At 57.5% G+C, this 27,974-nt stretch overlaps 1 protein-coding gene across 3 annotated transcripts; it reads right to left on the bottom strand.

Moving 5' to 3' along the window:
* Positions 1–445: 445 nt before the first annotated feature.
* TEAD3 (TEA domain transcription factor 3) lies at positions 446–27,453 on the bottom strand. Of its 3 annotated transcripts, XM_068159878.1 has the most exons (14): positions 27,240–27,453; positions 15,030–15,283; positions 12,016–12,080; positions 9,491–9,553; positions 9,299–9,361; positions 6,864–6,875; positions 6,448–6,585; positions 6,169–6,212; positions 6,003–6,064; positions 5,481–5,614; positions 4,641–4,814; positions 4,321–4,461; positions 3,963–4,115; positions 446–3,231 (listed from the first exon to the last, which is right to left on the bottom strand). In XM_068159878.1, the coding sequence occupies exons 2-14, from the start codon at positions 15,163–15,165 to the stop codon at positions 3,118–3,120; spliced, it is 1,299 nt and encodes a 432-aa protein (XP_068015979.1). In that variant the 5' UTR covers positions 15,166–15,283; positions 27,240–27,453; the 3' UTR covers positions 446–3,117. The 3 variants fall into 3 exon arrangements, with proteins under 3 accessions (XP_068015979.1, XP_068015981.1, XP_068015980.1); XM_068159880.1 differs by lacking the exon at positions 9,491–9,553 and having other exon boundaries at positions 27,240–27,452; XM_068159879.1 differs by lacking the exon at positions 9,299–9,361 and having other exon boundaries at positions 27,240–27,452.
* Between the last annotated feature and the right edge of the window lie 521 nt (positions 27,454–27,974).

Below are 27,974 nucleotides of genomic sequence, written 5' to 3' on the forward strand. Positions count from 1 at the left end.
AAAGTCTGTCCCCAGCTTTCTTGGCTCTGTTAAGCACTGAAAGGTCACCAGAAAGTCTTTCTGGAGCCTTCTCCATGCTGAAGAACCCTAACTCTTGACACTCTGCTCTCACAGCAGAGGAGTTCCAGCACTCTCAGCATTGCTAGAGTCTTCTCTGGCCCCACTCCAAAATGTCCATGTCTCTGTTGTGCTGAGGGTTCCAGACCTCTCAAGATTGAGTCCAACCATCAACCTCAGACAGCACGGCCACCAATCCACGTTCCCAAGTGCCCTATCCACACATTTGTTGAACACCTCCAAGGATGGCAACTCAACTGGCTCCCTGGGCAACCTATTTCAATGCCTGACCACCCAGAATCACCCATACATGGGGATTTTGCAGCCCTCGGAGTCTTGGATGTCAGAGAAATCCACATCAAATAAAGAACAGGAACTTCAGAACCACTTGAGCCAACCCATGAACAAATAATTTTAATGTCTGTTTTGTGGTGGTGGTGTTTGGTTTTTTCAGCAGACTGTAGTTTTCTTGGAGCTCCACAGTCTCCTCTCTTCCAAGTTGGACAGGTACAGTAAACACAACAAATATATGATACAACCCCTCACAGCTGGATTAAAAAAAAATACACAAAAAATATAATACATAAAAAACCCTGGATTTTTAACATTGTGGACTGACACAGCTCTAAAAATGGTGACTGTAACCCTGGAAAGCTTTACAAAGTCTTTAAAAAAATAAAACAGTACTTCATGTGAAATTCATAAATACACCGAGGAGAATGGAGGGGCTGAGGGAGGGGTGGGGCAAGAAGGGTTGAGGAAGTGTCTGGGGAATCGTGGCTGAACCCTGGCCATGGTCATGGGGGCACCAAGCAGCGTGTGCATGGGGTGCGGGAGGGCACACCCCAGGCTCAGTGAAGGCGGGATGCTGGGATGGAGGGAAAGATGGCGACACGAACCAGTCCAGTTACCAAAGAGCTTTGTGCCCTGGTGGGCCTGGGAGCAGGGTTTTATGGTGAGGAAGTTTGGAGTTTTCATTCCCAGAGTTTTAGGTCAGTGAGTGAAATGGAAGAAAGGAAAAGAACCATGAAAGGACTAACAGAACATGCTACATATCAGAACTCGGCCAGGCAGCCCCTGCACAGCCCTGCCATGGGATGCCAGTGCCTTCCTTGGGATTTTTTCCTCTCTTTCCCCCCTGCTCTCTGTCCAGCCCCACCACCAAGCCCAGGAGCAGATCCCACAGAGATGGGTGGCTTCTCCCAGCAGCAACAGGTTGAAGTCCCTATGCCTCATGGGACATGTGGCATGGTGATGGCAGCAAGACCCTTTCCTGCACTCTGGGACTGTTCCTGCTCCTCACCTGGCAGCATCAAGCCTAAACCCCCCTGCCTGCTCTGTCCCAGGCTCCAGCACCTCTCAAACTACTCCTGCTCTCCCACAGCACCCAGCACTCTAGCTCCTGCTGCCTTTGCTCCCCTGCCAGCACCATAAACCTGAGACCTGCCCATCCTAGGCTCCCCATCTTCCTGACAGCCTTCTGCCACCCTGCTCCATGCCACTGCCACCAAACCCAACCTCTGTCCCTCTGCGTTCTGCCTACACCCCAGAGATGCTCTCCCTATGCTGCGCCCTTGTCTTCGGCCTGGCACACTGTCTTGGCTTACTTTGGGCTGTTGCTACAAAAACACCTCCAAGCAGACCCAGACCCCAGTCCTGGTGTCCCTCCTGTCCTCTCTCCCCATTCTGTCCTCTCTGTCCCAAACTCTGCCCACTCACAGCCTCGCCCTACTTTGCACAATGTGCTTCCTCCACAGGAGCTGATTCCCCAGATGCACCCCATGGGATGCAGGCCAGTGGGGAGCAGCTGAAACTGACACAGAAAAAAAGGCAAAAAAGGTGAAAGCGTGCACACACACACGCCCCGGCCCCAGAAGAGAGGAAATGTGCACCTGCAGGGTGAAGAGCCAAACCCACCCTCACTCTACTGTCATTACTCTTTGGCAAGAGACTGCAGGGGTACATTTCCCCACACCAACCCTCAGAGCTCAGGGGATCCCACTGCCACATCAAAGTCACTCCTCTGTTCTGCAGGCTGCTCAGAGGGGAGACACGCCCAAGCCTTCTCTAACACAAGCCTGATCCTCATCTTTGACTCAGCAAACCCAATTGCATCACCTCCTCTGGTCACTAGCACATGGAGGGTGGGAGTGGAGCAGGTCTGGGGCACTGCAGAGGGGCACCATCCTGATTACAAGCTTGGTGTCTTTTTAAAAAGTACTAAAAGCACTTAAGGAGAGAAAAATAGAGCCAGGAGGAAACGGTTTGCATCATTGGTGCCCTCATGCCTTCAGCACCATTGGCCCTGGTGCCCTGGGCAGGTGTAGAGAAGGAGTATCCCAGGTTACAATACCTAGGCAGAAGGAACATCCCAGGTCCCAGTACCCAAAGAGAAGCAGCATCCCAGATGCCAGTCCTTGGGGAGAAGCATCCTAGGTGCCAGTACCCATCAGCATTTCTTGCTGCCACCCTACCCTGGCTTGCTCCCACCTTACCCATCCCCACATCTTCACCGCTGCCTGGGCTCTGCTGGGTAATGCCAACAACACAGCCACTGCCATGCATTCAATGGATTTGGGACCAGACCTGGCATGAAGCTGCGTCCTCCAGCCCATCCGTACTCACTCTCTGCACTCATGATCAGGACCACAGCTGAGGGAGGGAGGGGGCAGAAAGAAGGCTTGGGTTGTCCTCCACTCCAACATCCCGCTGCTGGCAGCAGGGTGGGCTCCCGGCCTTGTTGGCAACGCCGAGAGCTGGTCTCCTCTCATCCAGCACCGGCTGTGGGGTTTCCTTCCTCCCTCTGCTTCTTTTTCCATTCTTCTTCTTTTTTTTTTTTTTTTAATTTTTTTTTTATATTTATTTATTAAAAAAAAAAAAAGAGACACTGTTCCTAAGTAGAAAACATCTGCAACTGCAAATCAGTCTTTTTTGGCTATTGGTTTTCTTCCTCCTCCTCTTCCTCTCTTCAAGTGACTTCTCACAAGGTAACAGGCACAGGCAGCTTTTCTGTGGCCCCCTCCCTCCCTTGTACCCCTCATGCCCCGTCCCTGGGGGCCCCTAGTCCTTAACCAACTTGTAGACGTGGTGCTGGGCGCCGTGCTCACTGGTGGACACCTCAAAAACGAAGGCAATGCAGAGCAAGGTCTCCTGGGTGTCCCTGTTTGTCACAACCTGTGGCAGAGGGGAGAGTAGGTGAGGAGGGGGCTGAGCCCCTGAGGAGATGCTGTGGTTTGGGGGGTTGCACAGGCTCAGGCACAGCCAATTTAATTGCACCACCTAAAATGTGCTACCCAGTTTTGGGGGGTAAAAGGGATGTCACAGGGGCTCAGGCACAGATAGTGCCTTGGTACTGCCAGGACAAGCAGCACACAGTGGGGATTGCAGGGTTGGTGCTGCCATGGTCTCCCTGCTCCTGGTGGGAATCATGGAATTGTTTGGGTTGGATCTTAAAGATCATCCAGTTCCAATCCTGCTGCCATGGGCAGGGACACCTCCCACCAGCCCAGGTTACTCAAGGCCTCATCCAGCCTGGCCTTGAACACCTCTAAGAAGGAGGCAGCCACAGCCTCCCTGGGCAACCTGTGCCAGTGTCTCACCACTCTCACTGTCAAGAATTTCTTCCTAATCTCCAGTCTGAAACTCCCTTCTTCCAGCTCCCTTGTAAAAAGTCCTTCCCCAGCTCTCCTGCAGCCCCATCAGGTACTGGAAGGCTGCTCTAAGGTCTCCCTGGAGCATTCTCTTCTCCAGGCCGAACAGCCACAATTCCCTTATCCTAGCCCCATAGAGGAGGTTCTCCAGCCCTCTATCATCTTCATGGCCTCCTCTGGACCTGCTCTAACAGTTTGGTGTCCTTTTTGTGTTGGAGGCAGCAGAACCACTGCCTGGAAAAGGCAAGGAGGTACCTGCAGGATGGTGAAATTCTCCAGGACGCTGTTCATCATGTACTTCTCCGGGAGGTGCTTGAGCTTGTGGATGAAGTTGATCATGTACTCGCACATGGGGGACCGATGGATGCGGTAGATGAAGCGGCCGCTCTCCAGCCGCGCATACTCCGTCTGCAGGGGACAGCTGAGGTCAGCAGCCACCTCAAATCTTGTGGGAAACATGGGTGGGCAGGTGGTAGCCAACTAGGAAATGGTGATGTCTTTCCTATCCACGGGTAGGCATGCACCCATGTCTCCTACACCCAGCTCTGGGGATTTCTTCCATCCTGAGACTAAATTCCTTGCCCTTCCTGATGCAGTGCCGCATGGGACTCACCTCCACTTTCTCCACGACCTGCTTCCCAAAGGAGCACACCTTGGTGGAGACTGTGATGGTCATATTCTCTGCACTGCTGTACTGGCTGCTGACACCATAGAAAGTCCCTGGCCCATCCTGGATCGTGCTGTTCAGATCTGCCTGGAGAGATGAGAGTGGGGAGAGGGTCCCATTAGGTGCCATTACGTGCGATGGAGACAGGGCACACCAGCTGACAGGGCTGCCCAGGATGCTTCTGCTCCATTGGAGTGATGCCCAAGCTGCAACAAGCCCATGGCTCAAGGACAACCCTCCCTATCCTCATCCTCCCAGCACTGTACCCAAAATTTGACGAGAAAGAAGGAGTTCTGGGGGCCACGCTCATAGAGCTCCTTGAGGCCACCTTTCTTCTCGGGGAACTTGTCGTAGATCTGGCGGATGTCCACGGCCTCCAGCAGTGGGTCGCTGTACGAGGGGTTCGTCTGGCCAATGTGCACAAAGAGGTGTTTGCTGTACTGTAAGAACAAGGATGGTGGTGGTGAGATAAACCCAAAGAGGTCAGATAGAACCACAGAACTGTTTTGGTTGGAAAAGCCCTCCAAGATCAAGTCCAACCAAATACCAGCGTGGCCACTACACCATGTCCCCGACTGCCATGTCCACACATCCCTTCAACACCTCCAGGGGTGGTGACTCCACCACCTCCCTGGGCAGCCTGCTCCAATGCATGCCCAATTTTGCAGGAAAGAAATTGTTCCTCATGTCCAACCTATAACTTCCCTAGCACAATTTCAGGCCATTTCCTCTCCCTGATGCTAGGGAAAAGAGCCCAAACCCCACCTGGCTCCAGCCTCCTTTCAGGGAGCTGTAGAGAGCAATGAGATCTCCCTACAGCCTCTGCTTCCCCAGACTAAACACCCCAGGGCCCTCAGCTGCTCCTCCCCAGTCCTGTTCTTCAGACCCTTCCCCAGCTTTGTTCCTCTTCTCTGGATCTGCTCCAGCCCCTCAATGTCCTTCTTGGAGTAAGGGGCCCAAAACTGAACCCAGGACTCAAGTTGTGGCCTCCTCAGTGCTGAGTACAGAGGCGTGATCACTGCCCTGGTCCTGGTAATGACGACAGCAAGCGCAGCAGGGATGGCAACCACCCCAGCTGGATGGGGTCACATGCAGGGGGCTGTTACCGTTTCGGTGTCCCGTGGCACCTCCATGAAGGCTGAGTACTCGAGGAGCCGCAGCTTGGCGGAAGCAATGGTGCGGTCCTGCCAGACAGGCACGGCCGAGGCGGCTGGTGGCAGCGGAGCCAGGGGCTCGTAACCTGGGACACACACACAAAGTGACCATCTGTGAGCTGGGCTGGGCCCCACTCTGCACCACCATGGCTCTGCTGTCCTTACTGCATTCCCCCCACCCAGTACATCCCAGCAGTGAGCTTTTCAGGGGGTTTTGGCTAACACATGAGATTTGGTTTGGAGTTTGGCCAAAGTATGGGTAGTGCCAGTCCCACTCCTGGGTGGAAAGGGACTGGGATAACACAGCAGGAGCAACAAGATTCTGCTCACTGTGGGGCTTTTCACTGTGGGTTTAAACCAAATTTTTTCCCCTGACAGATCTGGGAAGTGGACTATGAGTAAGACAGTGGCACAGGGCAGGGGACAAGTGGGATCTGGCAAGGTGTCCTGCTAGGGGGCAAAGAGGACACTTACTGGCTAGTGATGAAGGCATGGGTGGCTGGATGGGGTAGGCTGGTTGTGCAAACGGTTTAATGCTGCAAAGCAAAGAGCATCGTTAGTTTAATGAAGCCCAGGTCGTTCCAGCCCGAGCAAGGTGGGGTCCTAGTCAGCACAGCAGTGGGGGGCATCTCATACTTACTCCTGAGAGGGTCCAGGCTGTCCTGGGATAGGCCCACTCCAAAACTGGGGGAACAGCACAAGGAAGAGTCAGCAGCTTCTGACTGCCCCCCACCCAGATTCCCCTCCTCTCCTGCTGCAAACTGCAGGGACCCCCCCAAACCCTCTCCTGCATTGTAACCATGGCAGAGGGTGGTGATAGCATCATCCCTCTGGCCCCTATGCAGCCTGGGCATGGGGACCCCACCCCAATCCAGAATTTTTCTCCTGAGCCCCCAGTGACAAGGGGCCAGGCCCTTACCCTGGGGGCAGCAGAGAAGACAGCCTGAGGAAGAGGAGGTGGGGGGCTGAGCTTGTTCTGCAGGACACTGGCCGACACAATCTGCGCGGAGGACATGGAAGCCATGCTCTGCAGAGCCTTATCCTTCGAGACCTGGTCCTAGCATGGACAGGGAGAAGATGAGGGGTTACAGGGGCAGACAGACCGTCCCCCCCCCAAGCTGTGTGCCCAGCAGGTTCTGCAAAGCTCAGAGCCTGGTGTGCAGCTTATCCAGGGGACCAGGTCAGGGGCGTTCTCACCCACCCTCCTAAAATGCACCCAAATGCTTGAAGCTTGCAAATGTCTCCTGCACAGAAGCTGAAGGGCCTGGGAGGGGTCCTTGCTCCCCCAGGGACAAAAGGCAATGGGAAACAAAAGGTATCACAAAGTCAACTTACCAGGTTCATAGCCTGTGCACAAAAGAAAGGAAAACACAAAGGTTAGAGCACGGTGGGCACCCACAGGCACCGTGTGTACCCCACCCCAGCTCTTTGTCACAGCCTGATTTGGGAAGCAAACCCCTTGACCTCGGGCATCAGTGCCTGGGCTCATGCCACCAGGAAGGTGAGGCTAAAGCCTTCTGCTGCACTAGGGCTGCTGTGGTGAGCCAGGCTTGTGCCTTTAAAAGCTTTTGCATCCTTTAACACCCTCAGCAGCCCCTGGTGTGTGCAGCCAGGGCATGGAAAGGAAGATCCTCCTGGCTCCTGCCCAGCAAAGGGCATCTGCACCTGGCTGCCCTGGGGTCTGGGCACCAACTTCCCACTGTGCACCCTGGGCGCACACACCCTGTGCTACGTGGGCATTTACACAGGACACCAATTTTTTGTCCTTTCCCTTTTTGCTCCAGAGGTCTCAGCAGCTCTGGGCAGGAGCAGGGGTGTGTCTGAGATGTTGTTCCCAGAGCCAGGTTGCTCCTCCAGCTGCATTAACTGGGACAAGGGGGTTCTGGTCCCAGCACATGTCCTCCCTTTTCCCTCTGAACCATCCTCAGGGAGGAATTGTTTCCTTTCTCTTCACCTGGGGCAGGGCAGGAGAGTGGGCATGCAGCCACACACTGGGCAGCACCAACACGCACAGGGCTGCAGCTTAAAAACATCTCTGATGAATCCATGCTGGGAGGGAGATTCCATTCGACAGGACAAGTGCTGGGTGAGGGCAAAGGGCTGCCTGTGCTGGGCTCTACCTCCCAGTGTGGCTGGGAAGGGATGTTTTGCATCCACAGCTCAAGAGGATCTCTGCCTCGGCCCTTCCCTGACAAATTCCTGCAGGCAGTGTGGACACCAGCCTCCATCCCTAGACCCTGGGGATGGTGAAGTGTCTGCTTTTGGGATGTCATGTCCCCTGCTTTTTGGACCTTGAGATCATGGCCTCTGCCTCCACCAGCATCCTCCACCTCTGCCTTCCCCTTGCCCTGTGCAGTGTGGTAAGGAAGGATGATTTGCCAGTGCCAGCTGATGGTGGCCCCTGCTGCCAACCTCAGTGCCAGAAGCTTGGACACAGCACTCAGGGCAAGCAGATGACACCATGGGGAGCTGGTAATGCTTTTGGGACCTTGATGAAGCCATGCCAAGGGGCTTAAAGGTTTTTTTAGCTCCTGCTGCCAGTTCTGATGGTGGCCCCTGCTGTCAGTCTCAGTTCCAGAGGCTTGGACACAGCACCTGGTGTAAGGGGACGGGGTCATGGGGAGCTGGTGATGCTTTTGGGACCTTGAGGTCATGGCAAGGGCCTACAAGGTTTTCCTGGCTTCCAGAGCCTTGGCAAGGTAGCAGGTCCTGGTCTCCCAAGATCCTGCACAAGGAGAAGCTCCCCAGTGTGACAGTGCAGGGATAAATCCAGGAGCATCCTGGGCTGCATAGCACAGTCAGGAGCTGGTTGTCCCCAAGGCGCAGTGGGGACCACTCTGTGTGGGTCCAGCTCAAGCAAGGCCTTGGGCCTTGGGCAATGTCCCCAGTCCTGCCCATGTCCCCACCCATCATCACCCTCCCCCCGCCCCCCAAAGCTCACGGTCATGGTTAGGGAAGGGTTAGTTGGGCTTCAGTTAGAAGGAAGGAAGGAAAGAGAAGCCAACCAGAGAAAAGGATGATTCAGTTTTTCCTTGCTCGGTTCCATTGGCCCCTGGAACCACAGGCTGCCCTGGCACTGCCATGTCCCATCCCTGGCACTGCTGTGCTCCTTCCCTAGCAGCATGGCCCAATCAGACCTGCTGCTACCCACATACATCCCTGAGGTGCCACATGGGCTGCGTTTGGACCCTGGAACATCCCAAGCTGCGAGGCTGGCAGCCTGCATGGACCCTCAGGACCATCCTACACCTACCCCAGCACCTGTCTTGAGTGAGGCCAGGTCTCAGATGGTGGGGGAAGGCTTGGCACCCCTTGCTTGAATCTCAGTTTCCCTCCCTGGCTGCTCTGGGGAGGTCTTTCCTCTCCTGGGAGAAGCTCAGAAGAGGGGACAGTCATTATGCCTCATCAGAGGAGGATGAGGTCCTTGTCTGGGCTGAAGATGGAGATTTGGCACCCAAATTCACCCTCCTAGGGGTGAAAAATGGGCTTTGGGGTCCTCACCAAGCCTTTGAACTGGACTCCTCTTCTTGGATTTCTCTCTGGGCATTGCACAATGATGCCGCTGAAAAGGGTGCCATCAGAAACCCATCTGGACCCAGGAGCCAAGGGAGGGGGAAGGAAAAAACCACCAAAAAAGAGAGAATAACAAAGGCAAGCAAGCAGCACACCACAGAGGCCAGGGTGTTAGTGGTGAGGGGAGTGGGCAGGGTGGCCGGCAGGCAGGGCAGGGGGCAGGCAGGGCGGGGGGCAGGCAGGGCGGGGGGCCATACCTTCAGCTTGGACTGAATCTCACGAGATTTCCGCCGGGCAAGAACCTGCAAGTGGCTAGAGACCTGCAGAGAGAGAGCAGGAGAGGGGGAACAGCAGAGCCGTCAACCAGAGGAGAGGAGAAGGAAGGAGGAGGGGCTGCCCATGCTCACAAAGACACCGCCGCGGACACCTGGGCAAGGGCGCCAACGTACCTTGATGCCAACCTGGTACTCCCGCACCTTCTTCCGAGCTAGAACCTGTATGTGGCTGGACACCTAGCGCCCGCCACGCCGTTCGGAAAGGAAAACACAGACAGCGTGAAGATGCAGTCCCCACCTCAGGTGGGATGCTCTCCCCAGAGAAGGGAGTGTGGAAAAGGGAGGGGAGCACATGAGGTGTTGCGGCGATGCTCCTGGAGGTGCTGCTGAGAGTCCACCGCAAGCTAGAAGGAAGAAGATTGGTCGGGATGCCCCAACTCTGCGCTGGCTGGTGCTTGTTTGTGCCCCTTGTGCCCTGGGGGAGCTCCTCGGAGGGAAGCTGCTGCAGCTGAGACTTCCTAGACAGAGCAAGCACCCCAACCCTGAGTGCAATGAGGTGCTGCCTGCATGCAGTGCTGAGGACATGGCCCGGCTGGCCTGGGGTGCCCCAGGTTACCCCAACTCAGGCTGCAGCAGGACTGCTGGTCCCAAGAGAGACCTGGGAGGGACTGCCTCATTCGCTGGGCTCCTGATTTCGCAGGTGAGAAAGACAAGAGGAGGGTTTTTATGCATCTTGAAGATGAGTCAATATGTGCTCAGGTGGCCAAGAAGGCCACCAGCATCCTAGCCTGGATCAGCAATGGTGTGGCCAGCAGGAGCAGGGTAAGGATTGTCCCCTTGGACTCAGCAATGGTGAGACCACACATTGAGTACTAGGCTCAGTTTTGGGCCCCTCAGACCAAGGAGGACCTCATTGCTCTCTACAGCTCCCTGAAAGGAGGCTGGAGCCAGGTGGGGGTTGGGCTCCTGTCTCAAAGAACAAGTGACAGGATGAAAGGAAATGTCTTCAAGTTGCACCAGGGGAGGTTTAGGTTGGACATAAGGAATAATTTCTCCCCCAGAAGGCCTGTCAACCCCTGGAACAGGCTGGCCAGGGCAGTGGTTGAGTGCCCATCCACAGAAAGACACGGTTCAGTGGTGACCTGGCAGTGCTGGGTTAAGGGTTGGACTCAATGGTCTTGGAGATCTTCTCCAACCTTCATGATTCCATGATTCTATGACCCCATCAGAGCAGAATCCAAAGGGTCTGATGTATGGGCAGGAAAGGTTCAGGTGCCTGCCCATAGCCTGCGTGGGGGACCCTGCACCCACTGGGGCTGATTTTGGCTGATCCTTCTCCCACCAGTGGCCAGGCTGTCCAGGACACAGATGGGACAATTCCATGTGCCACTCAAACCTTTAAGCCAGAAACCAAGAGCTATTCAACACTGATCTGAACATAAGGACAGTGGCCAGACCTGTCCCTCATCCTGCACTCTGGAGGGATGTTCTCCTCAGTGGGACCAGTGTCCTTCCTTTCTGGGGACTTCTGGTGCAACAGTCCCAACATGTGTCTCCATGCCACACATACACCTGCTCACCAGCACCCTGGGAAACCAGCTCTGTGGGGACAAGCAGCACAGGGATCACAGTTGTTGGAGGACAGGCTGGGGGCCACCATGTAGGGGAGGGAAGAGCCACCAGATGTGTGACAAATGGACATGTCCCATTGAAGGCTGCAACAATCCAGCCCTCAGACAGGTTTGGACTCTGGAACAAGGGTGCAGTGAGGGCTGGCACTTGGGATGGATGTGACCTTGTCCATGTGTTCATCAATAGCTAAAAGGCTGGGGACAAGAGGATGGGGACAGACTCTTCTCGGTGGTGTCTGGTGACAGGACAAGGGGCAGTGGCCACAAACTGGAACTCAGGATGTTCCATCTGAATATGAGGAAAAAATTCTTTGGTGTGAGGGTGCTGAAGCCCTGGAGCAGGCTGCTCAGAGAGGCTGTGGAGTCTCCTCTGGAGAGCTTCCAAACCACCCCTGGCCATTGCGATCCTGGGCAAGCTGCTGTGGGTGCCCTGTTTAGCAGGGGGTTGGAATGGGTGATATCCAGAGGTCCATTCTGAATCCCACCATGCTGGGATTCTGTGACCACTGTGTGCCCCTGCCTTGCCAGCATCCTTGCCTGCCCCACCACCTAACCTTGCAGGGCATTGAGTTTGTGACAAAGGTTCTGCAGTACCTCTGGATCCCTCAGTAGCAGTACCCCAGCCCTGCACAGCCTGTCCCTTGGCTTGGATGAGGATTTGGCAGTGCCTTCATCATGGTATCTGGCATAAAGCTTGGCAAGGGGCAGAGGTGGAAACAGTGCCCACATCCAGATAGAGCGGCAAGGAGATGAACCTGCTGATGGGATGGAGGTTTCAAGGGCTCCAGCCACACATGGGGCAACCCCAGCCAGGCATGGTGGGAGTTGATGCACTCTGCCCCCACATCCCAGATTCCAGGCCATCCCCATGACCCCACTGGGACAGAGCAGCCCAAGGCAGTTTGCTCACAGATGAAGCTGCCAGCAGCAACGGTGGCTCCAGAGGGGCAGTGAGATTCAGAGGACAGGCGACGCAGCCAGGCACCCACTCCCCACCCTGGTGTACCGGGCACCTCCTTCTGCACCCCCCGAGCCCTCCCAAGAGAAGGAGCAGAGCCACGGTCTCACCTGCTTCCTCGTCCGTGTCTTCCCTGTCCGCAGCTTGATGTACCGCGCGATCAGTTCGTTCCGACCTGCGGGCAGAGCCAGGGGTCAGCCCCGGGCAAACAGCGGGGCAGGGGCACTGGCCCCGAGAGGCATCTCTGGCCCCCACCTGGCCTGATGATGCTGGTCCTTGATGAGGTTGGTCCGTAATGAGAGAGGCACTGCCAGGAGATGGCGCTGCCATGACAGCTGTCCTGCCCAAGGGGATGTGAAGGTGGCCTGAGGGGATACTGGGGTGGCCAGTTCCTCCTGCCAAGTCGATGAGACCCACCTTGTGACCCCCAACCCACTGGGTTTGGCAGCTCCTCCCAGACACAGTGGGGCTCCAAGGGAGAGGTGGCCGCCTTCAGCTACCCCCACCACAGCAGTGGCCCCAACCAAAGACCTCCCCAAAAGCCATCCTGGGGGGAAGCCAATGAACCCAGTCCCAACAATCCTTCTCAGGCCTTATGGGGTGCCCCTAGTCGGGCACCCCACTTCCCGTTTGTGATCCATGCTGACCTTTCCACCAGTATTTCCTAACGTCCTGGGTCTAATTTGAAGCAGAAGTTGCTTTTGGGCCACATTTTAGGGGCCAGCTGTGGCAAATCGACATTCAAACGTCAGAGCAGCTGGGAGCTTTCTGCTGTGGGGCCCTGGCTTCCCCCCGCCCCCAAACTTCGCCCCCCCCCGCCCCCCCCCGCGCCTGGGGGCGGCCCGGCACGCCAGATTTATTTTAATGGACCAGATGGCTGCGGTTGGAAGTTGTCGAAATGCCCTTGGAGAGGGCTTCAGCTTGGAGAAAAAAATCCCTTCCAAAAAAAAAAAAGTCGAAACCCCCCCCTCCTCCTTCCACCCCAACCAGGCCCCTCCCAGCCCCGGAGCAACTGGGCTCTCCTGGAGGCGGGGGACACACTCACATGGGGACAGACAGGCAAGACTAGGTGGCACGTGGAGATGGTTGTGCCATGGGGTGCCAGCCCTAGAGGTGGTGTCCAGTACGAGTCCTGGCAATGGGGGCACCCCAAAGCACTGAGCATGGCTCCCATCTCTCCCACTACACTCAGTCTGCCCTGACTCCTTGATCTCAGTCAGCACCTAATGAGGGCCAGGTCCCCAGGGGTGGCCTTCAAGCCCAGGGGTGATGATGCTCATAGCCAAAGAGTGCAGGCAGCGGGGACCACAATGCTGAGCCCCAGTTGGGGTTGACCCAGTAGTACAGCATCCCACTCTGCACATGTCATGCCCAAGTCCCATCCTCTCCCAACCCATACTCAGCCTGTGGGAATGAAATAATGGAAATACGGATGAAAACATGGGAAAGAAATACAGGAGAGAAATGTGGGTGCCTTCATGTACCCTGGTGAGGCAGTGCCCAGCACTTACTGCCTAGTGCCAAGCAGCTCCTGCACCCATCCTGCCTCACACCTCATCCCAGTCACTACGCAGTGCTGCACCCTTGGAGCCATCCCCATGCCTGTCCCTGTCCCGGTGATTCACCCTGGCCCTGGCCCATGCCATTCCCTCGGAGAGGGCATGTCCGTCCTCCTCCAAATTACCACATTCCTCAAATTCCTCTCCCCTGACACCACCACGTGAACCAGTTGGACTGGCTGGGTTAAAAATAACCCAACAGGCAGCGAGTGCCTGTCCTGCACCCTCTCCCATCCTCCAGTTCCCACCTGCTTCACCATTCTCGCACCGCTGGCACAGGCTGGCATGGCCATGGGCATCCCATGGAATACCCCCCAAAAACTGGGGGGTAGTGGAAGGCAGCAGCATCCACACAGCTTTATTTCGGATGCTGGCATTGCCTGTGCCACTGGTGGTTCAGGGGGGGTCCCAGTGAGCTGCCCATCATTGGCCAGGAATCCTGGGGGTCTCCGTGGCGGGGTGCTGGGGAGGGCCGGGGGGGAGATGAAAGGCAGCTGGTAGGGGGTGCTGCCTCTTTAAGCAGCTGCCAGATGTCTCCGAAAGGCTGGAAAAACCGGTCGGGGCTCGGCGCAGGGCTCCCGGCACTTCAGCTATTCTGGGAGAAATCCAAACAATGCACCGGCTTGGGAAGCCCTCTGCTCCCCCACCCCGGCCACCAGGCCCAGACCAGTGGGGTGGCACTGGGAGCCAGCATGGGGACAGGGACAGTGGCACAGCGCTTTGTACAAAGCCATGCTGCCTTTGCCCTGCTCTGCTGGCGCTGGATGAACAGCATCCGGTAGCAGCATCCCGGGAAGGTGTGTTTGGGAAGCTGGGAATGGAGATGCTGGCCTTGGTCCCTGGTCACCGTGGGGTGACCTGGTAATCTGTCCCCAGCTCTGAGGTCACCTGGTGGGGAGACTATCAGAGGTGGAGAGGAGGAGGCACAGCCCTTACCTGGCTGCTTTTTGGTGGCACCATACACCCTGTGCCAGCACCACCCCTTGCCTGCTCATGGCACAGGGCTACAACTCTTTAAGGTCTTTAAGGTACTCTTTAAGGTCCTTTCCAGCACAAGCCATCCTATGACACCAGAAACTGGGCTGAGACCTCCCCCAGACTCACTGTACCAGGAAGGCCGACCAGCTCTGCTGCTGCCAGCACTTACTGAAAGCTGAGCAGGGTGCTAGTGTCTCGGTGTGGGCAGGTGACCCTTGCCACCGGGTCCAGTTGGGGAGGGTTTGGGGAGTGATGCAGAGGTGCACAGGAGCAAGAGGGCTGGCACTGGTCCCGCAGTCCTGCACCCGCTCCCTGCCCATTGCCCACTCCCTGCCTGACGGCTTCACCAAACCAGTCCATCCGGCATGGCCGAGAGAGGGAGGGACAGAAGGGAGAGCCAGCACAGAGGGAGGGGACGTGGGTCACTGCCACCTCCCCGGTCCAGTCCTGGGATGCAACCAGTGAAGCTGCTCTCAGAACTCAGGGGTGCTGGAGGGCAATGGTCTGCTGTGGGTTTGGGCTGGGAGGTTTCACTTTGCCCATCCTGGGCGGCAGCACGGTGCCCTGCCCGTGCCCTTCTCACTCACCATACATCTTGCCCTCATCCGAGAGGATGATCTTCCGCCGGCCGCAGGGGGGGTAGATCGCCAGTGCCTCCTGGAAGCTCTGCTCGATGTCCGGACTCCACACGCCCTCGGCATCATTGTCCAGACTTTTGTCCATGCCGTCCTGGCCATCTTCCCGCCCCTCCCCGGGGCTGCCACTGGCGTTCCAGCTGTTGGACGCTATGGTGCTGGCTGCTCTGGGCTCCAACCCCGAGCCCCCACGGACACGCGACAACCTGGCAGGACACAGGGGACACCAGTTAGACCCTTACCTCTTGATGTGGGTATGGGGCTGCAGAAACAGCATGGCCCAAGGTCTGGTCCTGACCCCGGTGGCATCCAGAGCTGGGAGCAACATCTCAATGTGGAGCACCAGAGACACAGACAGGCTTTCCTTGGGGCAGAGCCACGATTCTCATGAGCGTCCGCAAATCTAAGCCACAAGTGACCACCTAGGGTCCACTCGAATAAAGTTTGGATGGAAACAGCCCAGATGCTATTATCGATACGAGGGGGATACATGATCTATACGAGGAACTGGGGCACATAACACCAATGGGTGACACCTTGGTGGCAGCAACCCCCCTCAACCTGTTATCAGTAACTGTTGCCACCCAGCCAGTCCCGAAAGCATCCCCAATCCTTCCCAAATCCCTGTTCCAGCACCTGGCAAAGGCAGATCTGGGATCTGAATGGAGATGCTGAGCCAGACCCCACTAATGGGAACCAGGTGGCCAGAGCCCTCTCACAGCCCCTACCCCTGGCACCACGAGAGGCCCCTTGCCCTGAAGATGCTCAGGCAAGATGCTGGGTGCACCCTGGCTTGTGGGTGATGCCAGGGAGCCTTCCCCCACACTCCTCCTGCCTTTGCTCGGCTCTCGGCACAGCGTTTTGCAATGACATGTTTGGCGGCAGCTGCTGGTGGTGGGAGCAGAGAGGTGTCTCCTGCTCTGCTGCGCTTCCCGGATGGGCTGGGAGTGTACAAAGGTCTCCAGCGCAGACATCTCCTTTTAAAGGAACTCCAGCGGCAGCCACTGGCTCAGGCCTGCTCCAAGGATGCCTTTTTTATTTTTTTCCTTGCCCCCTTTTTTTTTTTTCCCTTTTATAAAAAAAGAAACTTCCCCCCCAGCCTCCTCATCTCTCACTCCCTCACCGCAATGTGATGTCAGCCCCCTTCGGGTCCCCGCCGCCCGCCCTTGCCGCCGTCACCCCCCCCCGTTTGACGCTCTCCCTCTTGCTGAGCGCTGTGGCCAAATAAGGAGAACTGGATTGTAGGATGGAGCCAGCCGGCCAAGGGAGCGATGGCGGCAGCGCTGTCGGAGGGCACGCAGCACCCCAAGTCCTGCAGCACCCCATGACACCCTGAGTCCCGTGGCATGTCAAGTCCCACAACACCCCAGCTTCCATGACATCCGCAGTCCTGCAGCACCCCAAGTCCTACGGAACGTAGCACAGCAAGCGCCATGGCACACAGAGTTCCACAACGCCCCAAGTCCTGTGATGCTCCACCAACCATGGCACCTCAAGTCCTGCAGCACCTCAAGTCCCATGGAACAAGTCTTGCGGCACGCCAAGTCTCACAGCACCCCAAGACCCATGGCACACCAAGTCCAGAGACACCCCTAGTCCTGTGGCATGTTGATTCCCACAACACCCCAAGTCTCATGAGACCCCGTCTTGCAGCACGCCAAGTGCTGTGACATCCCAAGTCCCATGGCATGCCAAGTCTCAAAACACCCCAAGTCCCACAGCATGCTGAGTCCCACAGCATGCTGAGTTCTGTGACAACCCAAGTCCCACAGCACCCCAAATCTTGTCGAACACTGAGTCACACAGCACACCAAATCTCATAGAACACCTAGTCTCGTGGCACACAGCATCCCGTGGCACACAGCATCCCATGGCACTCTGAGGTGCCTGCTGCAAGAGTGCTCTGTGGGGCAGCCCTGCTTGCTGTCCACACTAAGGAGGGTATTGGAGATGGGAGGGCAGTGGGACACCACAATGGGACATCACAATTAGACACTGGGCAGGGACAGTGGGAGTGACAGATGGGGATGGCCCCAGTGGGACCCTCCCCTTACTGTCCCCCTGCAGCTCAGTGAGTGCAGCCAAGCTCCATGCCAGTGGGCATGCAGCTGCCTTGGCTAGGTGCTGAGTCCCAGATGCACCATGGCAGCCCAAGCCTGCATACCAGCTCAGGAAACCCACAGATGTGGGGGAAGCAGAGACCTCCCAGTTGCACCACAGCTGCCCAACCACATAGTGACCCCGGAGCCCACAGTAGCCCCATGGCAGCCCAAGACCCCTTTAGATGCACCGTGGCATCCCAGCCTTGAGATCCCACAGTGGTCTGGGACCTTGCAGCATCCTTGGGCCCAACCAAAGCCCCTGCCTGCCCTATCTGGAGGTGCATTTTGGGGCCAAGGGGGAAGCTATAGGGCTAAAGAGAAAGACACAGGGCTCGAGGTAAAGCTATAGGGCTGAGAGCAAATCTACAGGGCTGCCTGCACCAGTTTGGAACAAGCAGCATGACCAGTGCCCAGGGTCACCATCCTCATGCTGGCCACAGCACATGCCCCCACCAGCACCCCCAGCCCCTACCCACCCCACTGTGTCCTCCCCAGCAGGGAAATCCCAGCCCTGACTTTTCAGAGAAGGAGGGAAAGGAGGGAGGGTGCTGCCAGGGCCAAGGTGCGAGGAAGCAGCTCCTCCTCCCTTTCCACTGAACCTGCTTTAGGCCAGGCCAAGAGGTTGGATTTCCTGGAGGGAGGGTGCAAGGCTCGGCGCTGACGCAAGGCCGAGCGCCGCGCTCCACCCAGCCCTTACAAAACACCGAGAGGAGCAATTAACGAACCGGCGGGGCTGGCCACCCTGCCGGGAGGCCGCGGCCAGACCTGCTCCGGGCAGGGAGGGGACCGGACCTGCCGCAAAACGTGTCACCAGCTCCTGCCTCCCAGCTGCTTCCCAGGGACCCGGGGGAGAAACCCCCTCCCATCGTGCAGGCATCTCAGTGGGGTTTGGATACACCCGGACCATTGATACGTGGTGGGGATGGTTGCTCCCTATGGGGATGCCTACTCTCCATGAGCAGGGATGCTTGCTGGCACCCATGCCAGAAGGGAGCCCTGGCACCCAGCTTCCTCACTCTGCCTTTGGGGGATGCCACACTCCAGCCCAAGGGTGCTGGAGTGGGGCTACACCCTTGTGAAATCACCCAGTGGGTGCAGGATGAGTGCCTACAGTGGGCAGGAAGGATGCTGCCAGGGCAGCCCTTATGTCCCTGCAAGGCTGTGCCAGGGAACAAGGTTCCCATGGGCTCATAGTGCTTGGCCCTGGCACCACGTGTGGGGGGCACCAGAGAAACCCAGAGCTTGTGCAGGCAGTGGAGATGCAGGTCAGCACAAGCTGCTTGGGGTTTGGAGAGCCTAGAGAAGCAACAAGAAGGCTCTAACCTGGCAAAAGCAAGAGGAGGGGTGCAAAGTGCTGGGGAGCTCGGTGTTTGCTGGGGAGTGGGAGATAGGAAATACTTTGGAGACAGCAACTGTGGTCAGAGGGGCGCAGAGGGCACCTTGCACAGGTGTTGAGATCAGGAGCAGGGTGCTGCTGGGACCAGCACAACCAGCTGTGATAAGGATCGGGTCAGGGGTATGCAGCAGAGAGCAAAGGGACATAACAGCACAGAGCTGGGGGCTGTGACACAGGCAGACACCCTGTCCCCATGCTGGGAGCTGTTCCTCTTCCCTAGCATGCTCAGCCCCAAAAGTGTTGCCCCCCCTTGTGCACCACAAGGCACAGCCCCTATACAACCCCAAGCTTGTGGCCCAGCTGCACTGGAGCACACAGCAAGGAACTGGGGTCTGTCCAAAGCAATGTGGGTGATGGTCCACCCTGCCATGCCACCCAGCTCCACCTTGACCAGCGTCACCACACAGGGATCTGATGCTTCTTAATATGCTCCTCAGTGGCACTGGCCACCCCTGTCCTTCCATCTGGAACTGTGGCCATCAGCAGTGCCACCTCTGGGCTGCCACACTCCCATCCTTTGCAAACTGGAAGAAGGGAGCATGGATATTGCCATGGTACCCCTTCAAAACACTGGGGAAGCAGGGCATGGCCACCAGCATCTGCTGCAGCATAACATGTACCCAGCTGGCACCACCTGGGGGAACAAGATATGGGGCAGAGCAGCCTCCAAGGTCTCTTCTTTACCCAGGGCTACTCCAACCCAAAGCAGGGCAGAACCAGGACCCCATGGGATGATCCCCCATGGTGCAGGAGACACTGCAGGAGCCACTAGCAGATTCTCTAAAGGTGATGGGGGTGGAGGGGGGGTGTCCAGCTGCATCCCAGCTCCATTTCGCCTTCCCATGTGGGATGCCTGGGGCAATCCAGCCCTGCTCCCTCCCTCGCTGTGCCCAGACCCCAAGGCAAAAGGATAAAAGTTCACGGACAAGCCTGGGCAGGCGTGGCACAGCACAGGCAAAGCACCACCACCAGTGCCAGCTTTGGCAAGGGGATGTGTGAGGCCACTAACACTCCCTTCCTGTCACTGATCGGTGGCACCCACACCACGGGGTGAAAGGAGCTCACATTCCCCCTGGTGCTGAGCAGGTGGGGCTCAAGGACAGCAGGGCAGGCTGGGAAGTGGGGCCCTGGCCCCACTGCAGTGAGGTCCCTAAGGACAGATCTCCTGTGGGACACAGAGAGAGGCTGCTCTGTCACACAGCAAGCTCTGCAAGACTCCAAAGCTCAGGCTCTGGGGCATCTCAGCTCCTCCCTGTGCCCCCCTGGCACATCAGTGCTCAGCAGAACTGTGGTTGGGGTCCAACAACAACTTCTTGGCAGGCAGAGGCCTTCCTTAATGTGCTCCTTGTTCCAGTCAGGGGTCGTTAATGTTTCAGTGGACCCCAGCAAGACCATGACACACCAGTGAAGATACTGCCAAGCCCATCACCACACACAGAGCCTAAATGCTCTTGGCTTGGTCAAGCACAACCCCGTGTCACTTTCCTAGCAACAGCCAAGAGCTTTCTGCAGAAGCCCCACAACCCTGGCAGCTCACCCAGGGACCCTTTGGGAACATCCTACTTCACATCTTGCCCCAAACCAACAAAGGACACCTTCCTGGCTGTCACACAGCCGTCCTGGGGACAACCAGCACCCATTTGGGTCGACAGCAGCAGAGAAGCGAGATGCAGTGGAGCAGGGAGGGTGGTAGAAGGAGCTTTGTTTACATCATGCTCTTCTTCCAAGCAGCTCCTGGACTGCGGTGAGGGATTCCCCAGCTTGAGAAGGGAACAGTGGCTGCCCTCCCAGGCAGGTCTGCACTTCTCCTACAGGGATGACCAGTCACTGAAGGGACCCCTGCTGTGAGCTGGGGAGCTGGGTGATGGTGGAGCCCCCTGTGTTCCAGGCCACCTCCCCATGTGACAGCCCAACTAATTTCCTCCCCTCTATCACTTCCTGTCCCTTCCTGCTTGGCAGGCAGCTCAGGAAGTAATCGGAGCGAGGAAACTACAGATGGACACGTGGCAGCATCCCATCAGGGTCTGGAGGTGTGGCCAGGGCCACCCCAGGCACGTGCCCCCCACAGCCCCACAGCCAGAGGTCCCCCATCTTGCAGTAAACCCCTGAGCTCCTGCCCAGTTGGGATGCAGCTGGTCCTCACTCAGTGTCCAATGCTGAAGGATGCTCAGACCCAAAGAGCTGTGGGTCAGTAAGGAGAAAACAGGAGTGAGATTTGCCCCAAAAATATTTGGGCATGGGGGAAGGAAGGGATCAGGCAAACCACAGGGCACATCCTGAGATGTTCCATCATAATGGCAGAACCACGGTGTGGAGAACAACCTTCCATCTCCTCCTCTTCCTCCAGCCCTGGTTGAGCAGCAGCAGAGCCGGGTTTCAGCTGGTGAAGGACCCGAGCCAGTTTTGCTCAAGCCTCCAGGCTCCAGACCTGAGGGCAGGGGACAGAGGGACACTGTAACCCAGCCTCCCTGGCCCAATTAGGGCTGCCCTGCCCAGCTGGGCCGAGGCGTTTCACCCAGCAGCGCATAAATAGAAAGCTTCTGCAGCATTAATTGCTCTCTGCATTATGAAACAAGCTGGATGGAAACAACAGGCTTGCAGTCACCTGCCAGGGATGGGCCACGGCCATCCTGTGACATCTCCAGTGTTGGTGGCCCATGGCATGGCCAGCACAGGGCAGAGCACCTGCTGGGGACTGTAGAGTTTGCTTTGCCACTGGGTCAAAATACACCCATCCTGGGATGCCTCCCACTGATGATGAGCTGGGAGTGGCCCCCACGTCCTGAGTTCCCTGGGACTCCTATCACTGCCTGTCCCATGGGGAAGCCATGGGTCTGTGGGGTGAGGGAAGCACCATGGGGAGGCCAGAGCCAGGCAGCCCTCTGCTCGCAGTCAGCTGATGTCCCAGGTACCCTGCCAGTGCTCAGACCCACTCTTGGGAGGATAAATATCTCCATGGAGAAGTTTCAGGTACTGTGACCCCATTTTATCCCATGGCAGCAGGGCCAGAGAAAACATCTTCTGGGGGGATATCAGCTGCCAGGTGAAGAGAAGGAGGAGGAGGAGGAGGAGGAAGGCTGCAATGTATTTCACACCCACCCCCAGCCGCCTTCCACCCCCACGAAACCCAACCCTGCCCAGGGAGCAGCTGCACCTATTGCCTGCACTGGAGCCCAGGGCCAGCATCACTGTGTTCCTAGCTGAGCACCCATGGGCAGAGACCCACTGGGGTGTGGGGGTGCCAGATATGAACCTGCCCGACCAGGCACCAGAGACACAAGGCAGTGGGGGGGACTGTCAGGCATTACCACCCTAGTTGAGACACTGTGATGTCCCTGGCTGCCAGAGTCTGGAGCACACTTGTGACATGAGGAGACACTTTGTGGTGAGGGTGATGGAGCACTGGTCCAGGCTGCCCAGAGAGGTTGTGGAGTCTCCTCTGGAGACATTCAAAACCTGCCTGGATATGCTCCTGTGCAGCCTGCCTTAGTGATGCAGTTCTGGAAAAGGGGTTGGACCAAATGAACTCTAGAGGTTCCTTCCAAGCCCTACCGTTCTGTGACTCTGTGACACAGTCATGTCATCTTGCCACCATCACCCCTGCAGTGAATTCACAACACTCGTGGCAGTGCTAAGCTGGGATCCTGCATTTAACATGGGAGCTGCCAGAGCAGGCAGGTGCTGCCCCACACAATCCACACCGGTGATTTGATTTACTCCCAGAAAGGGATGTTTGGGTTCAGCACCATTTTATGATATGCCATCACCTCAGACTGGCCCAGCGGGTGCCCAGCGGGTGCCTGTGGCAGAGCAACACCTTTTCCTGGCACCTTTCACCACTGCCTGATTTGAGAGCTGGAAAGGGGCACAGTTGCTCCCGCTCCCGCAGCTTGAGAAATGGCTCTGGAATCCCTGGGGAGGAAAGTTGCTAAAAATACATGAAGGCAGGACCCTGAATAAAAGAAGGAGCTCCAGCAAGCAGAATGTCCCGAGAGCTGCTGGAGAGCCCAGCATTGTGTGCTGGTCCCTGGAAAGACATGCTAGCCCCTGGACAACACGCTGACGCTGGAGCCAGACCCTGACCCTCCACTCTGTGATGCCACCTGGGCAAGGTGAACAGGGCACAGTGGCCACCCCATCTGAGAGCTGGAGCCCAAACTCATGTCATAAGTGAGCACAGGCACCAGCAACCACCTAACAAGCACCAAGCAGCCACCAAACTATCACCCTGCCCAAGTCACCCAGCAAGCACACAGGCAAGAAGCAGGGCAGGGCAACAGCTGGGTCTGACACCCAGATCTTTGCTTCTGGCCTGCAAAGGGCCCAGATCTTCCTGCTAATAAAAACCCGACGCTCGCTGGGGTCGGGGGCTCGCGTGCCTGGTTTTGGGTGTGCTTTTTCCAAAGGCCAAATTGCCTGAGCCGGGGAGGGGGGAAGGCAGGAGCTGGCTGCCTCTGGGGGAAGGGCGGGCGGCGAGGAGCTGGCATGGGAACGGCAGCCCATCCTCCACGCACGCTGCGCCGCTCCGCGTCTGTAAACTTTGAACATCTTCCGGAGAGAAGTTTAGTGGCTATTGTGAACAGCTGGATCTAATTTTACGAGGAGCAAGAAGGAGACAGTCGTGGGGAAATCATAAGGCTTGGCGCTCCCAGGCGAGGATCTCCGAGCCCGGCCAACTCTCCTGCCTCCACCGCACCCCACCGAGCAGGAGCGCCAGCAAGACGGCACCGGGAAACTGAGGCACAGAGTGGCACAATACTCAAGCGTGTCCTGGGTAACCAAGCTCGGAGTCCATGTGTCTAGGGCATTGAGTGTCCCCACATCTGTCACCACTCCATCAGCGGTGGCACAGCTCTTCCCCACAGTGGGATGCAGGGCCACCTCTTTGACACATCTCCACAGCCAAGGGCCCCCAGTGCTCATTCTCGATGCTCATGGGCACCACAACACAGCCCTCCAGCCAGCTGCTTCCTGCCAGGCTCTGCCCACCTCCTAAAATTATCTCCAGTTCTGCCATCCCATCCCCAGCCCCCCCCCTGCAGCTAGGGCAGCTCTGCCAGGACACACTCCAGGTCTGCACTGATCCCCACCCTCAGTAAGGCAGAAGGGGACAAAGCAGCCTCGTCCATCACTCTCATCTCCCTCGACAGCCATGAGCCACCTGAGGGCGAGTGTTTCCCAGCACTCTTGCTGAAGTCAACTTCTGTGCCTCTGGCTCATAAGAGGGTGGCTGAGGTTAACCTCGGGGTTGGCATTAGCCGGCTGAGACCTGGCACATCTCATGACACACACCCAGTGCCCACTGGGTTTCAGTGCCACTGCTGCCTCATGGCATGTTACAAGGGACACTGGGGACCATCAGCGGGTTGTATCCATTTAGGACAAGGTAAGGGGACAAACACTCTCCAGTGGATTCACAGCACCAGGATGGATGTACTTTGTGCAGACACTTGGGTTTCTCTGGGCCCTTCCGCTGCAGGATCCCATTGGCTGTGCCAATGCAGAGCCCTACACAATGCTACCCTCACAGGGCCACCAGCTGCCACCCCCAAGGATGAGACCATGTGGTCCATGGCCTGTCCCCACGAAAGGGCTTGGATACAGATGCTCACAGCAGAGCTGCACCAGGACCCCAGAATAGTGCCTGGCACTACTTGCCCCCCAATTCCCACCACCACATTCAGCACCATGAGGAGGTTTCACTGGGGCCCCTTGCTCCCATTTCACAGGTGGGGAAAACCGAAGCACTGGGAGCTGTATCGGCATGTCCAGACCCGCAGCAGGATCCGGCCGTGCGTTATCACTGAGGCGTGTGTGGTGGTGGTGGGCGGGGGGAAGGTGGCTGCTCCTGCCGCGTGCCTGCTGCAGGCTGGCGCGGGGCATGGCCCCGCCGGCTGCTCACCCCATCATTACCTGCCCTCCCTCCCTCCAAAAAAACATTTCATAAGCCGCCACGTGACGGTGGCAACAGCAAACGCCCACGCGCCTCAGGTGCCTGCCCCAACCGCAACATGCAGGTGCCTGGCATCAGCCTCTGGCATGGGCATCGACCCCGAGGAACATCTTGGACGCAGGAGCAAGGAGCTCAGAGCTGGGGACAGGAGCTCCAAAGATCTTTGGTTATATTCCATCCACCAGAAGCACCCAAGGTGCTGTAAACACCACGGTAGCCTTGTCAGCCCCTTGCAATCGCCATCAAGGATTTAATAAGAGAGAGAAGCTCCCACAGATGAGCCATTTTTTGGACAGCATGTGTCCCATCCATTGATGGACAGATGAATCCCAACCCCACAAGAGCCTCAAGGATGGCTCTCACCACACAAATCTCAGCAGCACCCTTGGTTAGGGCTTTGCAACCCTCACAGGCTCCTACGGACACGAGAAGAGGTACTAAGGCATAAGTCCACATTTTTTCCCCTGCAAACATCTCTAAATTGCCCATTTCTCCCCCTTTCCAGCCACTGTGTGCCTGCACCACTCCCACCTCTGATCTCACCTGCCACCAGCCTCGTGCTCGCTGCGTCTGACGGGAGCCTTGTGGTTGCTTGCTTTTTAATACATTAATTACAGCTGATTACTACCCCCACCCCCACCTCCCCTCAGCCATAACCTGCCTGAACACTGCCAGGAAAAGGCTCCTTCCTTTGGCACAGCACTGGGACACCAGAACTCGCCTCCTGACCCGCTCAGTGCTGGCAAGATGGGAATTAAATGGCAATTAAAAGAGGATGCCGCTGCTGGTATCATGACAAATAGTGACCATGTGTCATGTGAAATGGATGCAATGCCCTTCTCTTGATGGGGATGGACGCTGGAGGGGGTTTAGCTTGGCAAGAAGGGGATGTGGGATGGCTGCTGGAATGTTTATCTCTGCAGCCCTTTGACCCCCAAAATGCCCCAGTTGAGGCATCCAAGCTGAGCATCAGTGTTGCAACCACCGCAGTTGGGACAAGGGTCCTCTAAACACCTGGGTGTCACTTACGCAGTGCGGCTGGAGACCACCGCTTTCCAAGGGTTATTTGTGTTAGGAAAGACAGTGCAGTGCCAGCCTCCTGTCTGCCCCAGGGAGCGTGCAGGGTACCCAAGGTCCCCTGGGTACGGGAACATTCCCCCATGTCAACCCAAACAGGGTCAAACCCAGTGCCTTCTCCCAAAGGGACAATCCTGCTCATCCTCTCTGGTAGGGAAGTGCCAGAAACACTGCTCAGGCAGTGCTGTGGTGACTGTCATGCACCCTGCCAGCAGGGTCCTAGCCTCACCATCCCCCATCTATTCCTCCCTTAGCTTCACCATTGTGTGACCTTGGTGACCACCCATTTTGGAGATCCTTTTCCTCCTAACCCATGGGGAAATAACCTACCTCAAAAGTTGGGTGTGAGGAAGGGCTTTGAGGCTATGGATGCCCCCAGGGCCAGCGGGTGCATGGGATAGGGGTTGCCAGCCTGGCAGCCCCTCAGTTCTTCATCTGTCATGGTAAGCACCCCAAAACCAAGGGGACTCAGGGTTTGGCAGCCCCACTGGCAGGGCCCCCCAGGGTGGCTGGGCAGTGCCAAAGCCCTGACTCACAGCACGCACGTACCCACGCGGGGTAAAGCGATAGGAGGGGAGAGAGGACGCCGGAGCCCAAAATACCCCAGCGCGCCTGACCCTGGAGATTAGCGCTTTGCCGGTGGGACGCTCGCCCGGCTGTGCTTGTCCCAGCTCCCCACAGCGCACCAAAAAGCTGCACCCTCGCCCCTCCCCTGCCAACAACCCAACAGCCATGGGGAGCTAAGGTGCCCACTGCCATAGTACGGCCTCCAGTACTATTTCCAGATGTTTTTTCCCCAAAATATGTTTGTTTTCTCTTTCCAGGTGGCAAAGGCCAAAGGTGTTGCAGAGCAGTTTTGAGGGTAAGTGGCACTGCAAGGGCTTGGCTTTATTTTCTTTCCAAGGTGGTAAGAGAGGAGGGTGGTAAAAACAACCATCCCAAATCCAAGTAGGGTGTAAAAATAAAACACCAATAACACCAATAATAATAATAATAAAGATGACACACTGCTGAAAATGACACCCGTAATTGCTGCCTCCTTTGCAATGCGCCCCTATGACGAGGCACAAAGTGCTCAGCACCCAGTCAGCCCCTGGGCATCCCCTACATGCCTGTGACACACATGTAATTTGACATTGCGTGTAGCCCCCATACCCCGACCCAGGCCACCTCCACCCCAAAGTGGGGGGCACAGCCGGAGCTGGTTTATCGCTATATATAATGTCCTGGCGCCCGCCCCCTCCCCGCTCCAGCCTGTAGCCCATATCCTACACAAGGGCCCTTTGTAACCCTATAGCCCGGGGATGCGCCCGCGGCGGGGACACAGCGCAGCCCCGACAGGGCGGGACCCTGAGGACCTGGGGGTGGGGGGAGACCTGGGGAGTGCAGGGGTTGGGGATAATTCGGGGTATGCTCGCTGTGCCACTTCCCCCTCCTCTCCCAACAAGCACACCCCCCCAACCCAACCCAACCAAACCAGCAGAGTCCCAGGGTGAGCCTCGGCACCGGGCTGCCGGGGGTTGGGGGTGGAGGGAGCGACTCCGGCAGGGCTCGGTGCAGGCGAAGAGCTGCGGGCCGGGAGGAAGAAGGAGGAGGTGGAAAGGGGGCTGGGAGTCTTCCCGGCGAGCTCTTACCTACTCCGTACTTCGGAGGGGCTGGGCCGGCCGCGGGTGCTGGGACCGAGACCGGACCGGGGCCGGACCGGGAGTGGGAGCGGGGCCGGGCCGGGCCGGGCCGGGCCGGGCCGGGCCGGAGAGTGCGGCAGGAATGCGGGGAGTGCGGCGGACTCCCGGGTCCGCGCACGGAGCCAGGCGCAGGGACGAGAAAGTTTATGCAAGGGAGGAGCAGAAAGTTGGGAGTCAATCAGGAGGCGGCGGGGCCGGGCCGACCCTCCTCCTCCTCCCCCTGCCCTCCTTCTCCTCCTCCCCCCACCCTCCTCCTCCTCCTCTCCGGCTCTTCCTCCCTCCTTCTTTCCTCCCAGCGCACCCTCCCTCCCGACCTGGGGCAGCGGGGCTTGTCCTCCATCCAGGGGTGGCTTTTTGGGAAAAGCAAGCCCTGGAACGCATCTCACCTCGGATCAGGCTCTCGGAGCGGCTTCCAAGAGCCTTCCTCTTCAGCTTTCTTCTTCTCCGGGGCTGCAGCCTCCGGGATACAGTCCCGGGCTGGGGTGCGAGGGTGCTGCTGTCCTGTCCCGTCCCCAGCCAGCCAGGGTTTCTTGGGTGCATCTTCATCTTCTTCTGCACGTCCTCACCCCCTGCACTCATCTTCATTCCCTTCCCCTTCCCTTCATTGTCTTCTGCACCGTCTCATCCCCCACTGCATTCCTTCACCCCCTCCTCATCCCCCTTCTCACATCCTCATCCTCTCCA

Source organism: Melanerpes formicivorus, unplaced genomic scaffold, assembly GCF_026170545.1.
Source record: "Melanerpes formicivorus ecotype bairdi unplaced genomic scaffold, bMelFor1.0.p_v2 SCAF_46, whole genome shotgun sequence".
NCBI classification, from domain to species: Eukaryota; Metazoa; Chordata; class Aves; order Piciformes; family Picidae; genus Melanerpes; species Melanerpes formicivorus.

Excerpts from the sequence above, each read along its gene's own strand:
- TEAD3 (XM_068159878.1), bottom strand. The coding sequence starts at position 15,165 with ATGGACAAAAGTCTGGACAATGATGCCGAGGGCGTGTGGAGTCCGGAC. Across the intron at positions 12,081-15,029 it reads GGATGAGGGCAAGATGTATG|GTCGGAACGAACTGATCGCG; the intron begins GTGAGTGAGAAG and ends CTCTGCCCGCAG. Across the intron at positions 4,815-5,480 it reads TGCCACGGGACACCGAAACG|TACAGCAAACACCTCTTTGT; the intron begins GTAACAGCCCCC and ends TTGTTCTTACAG.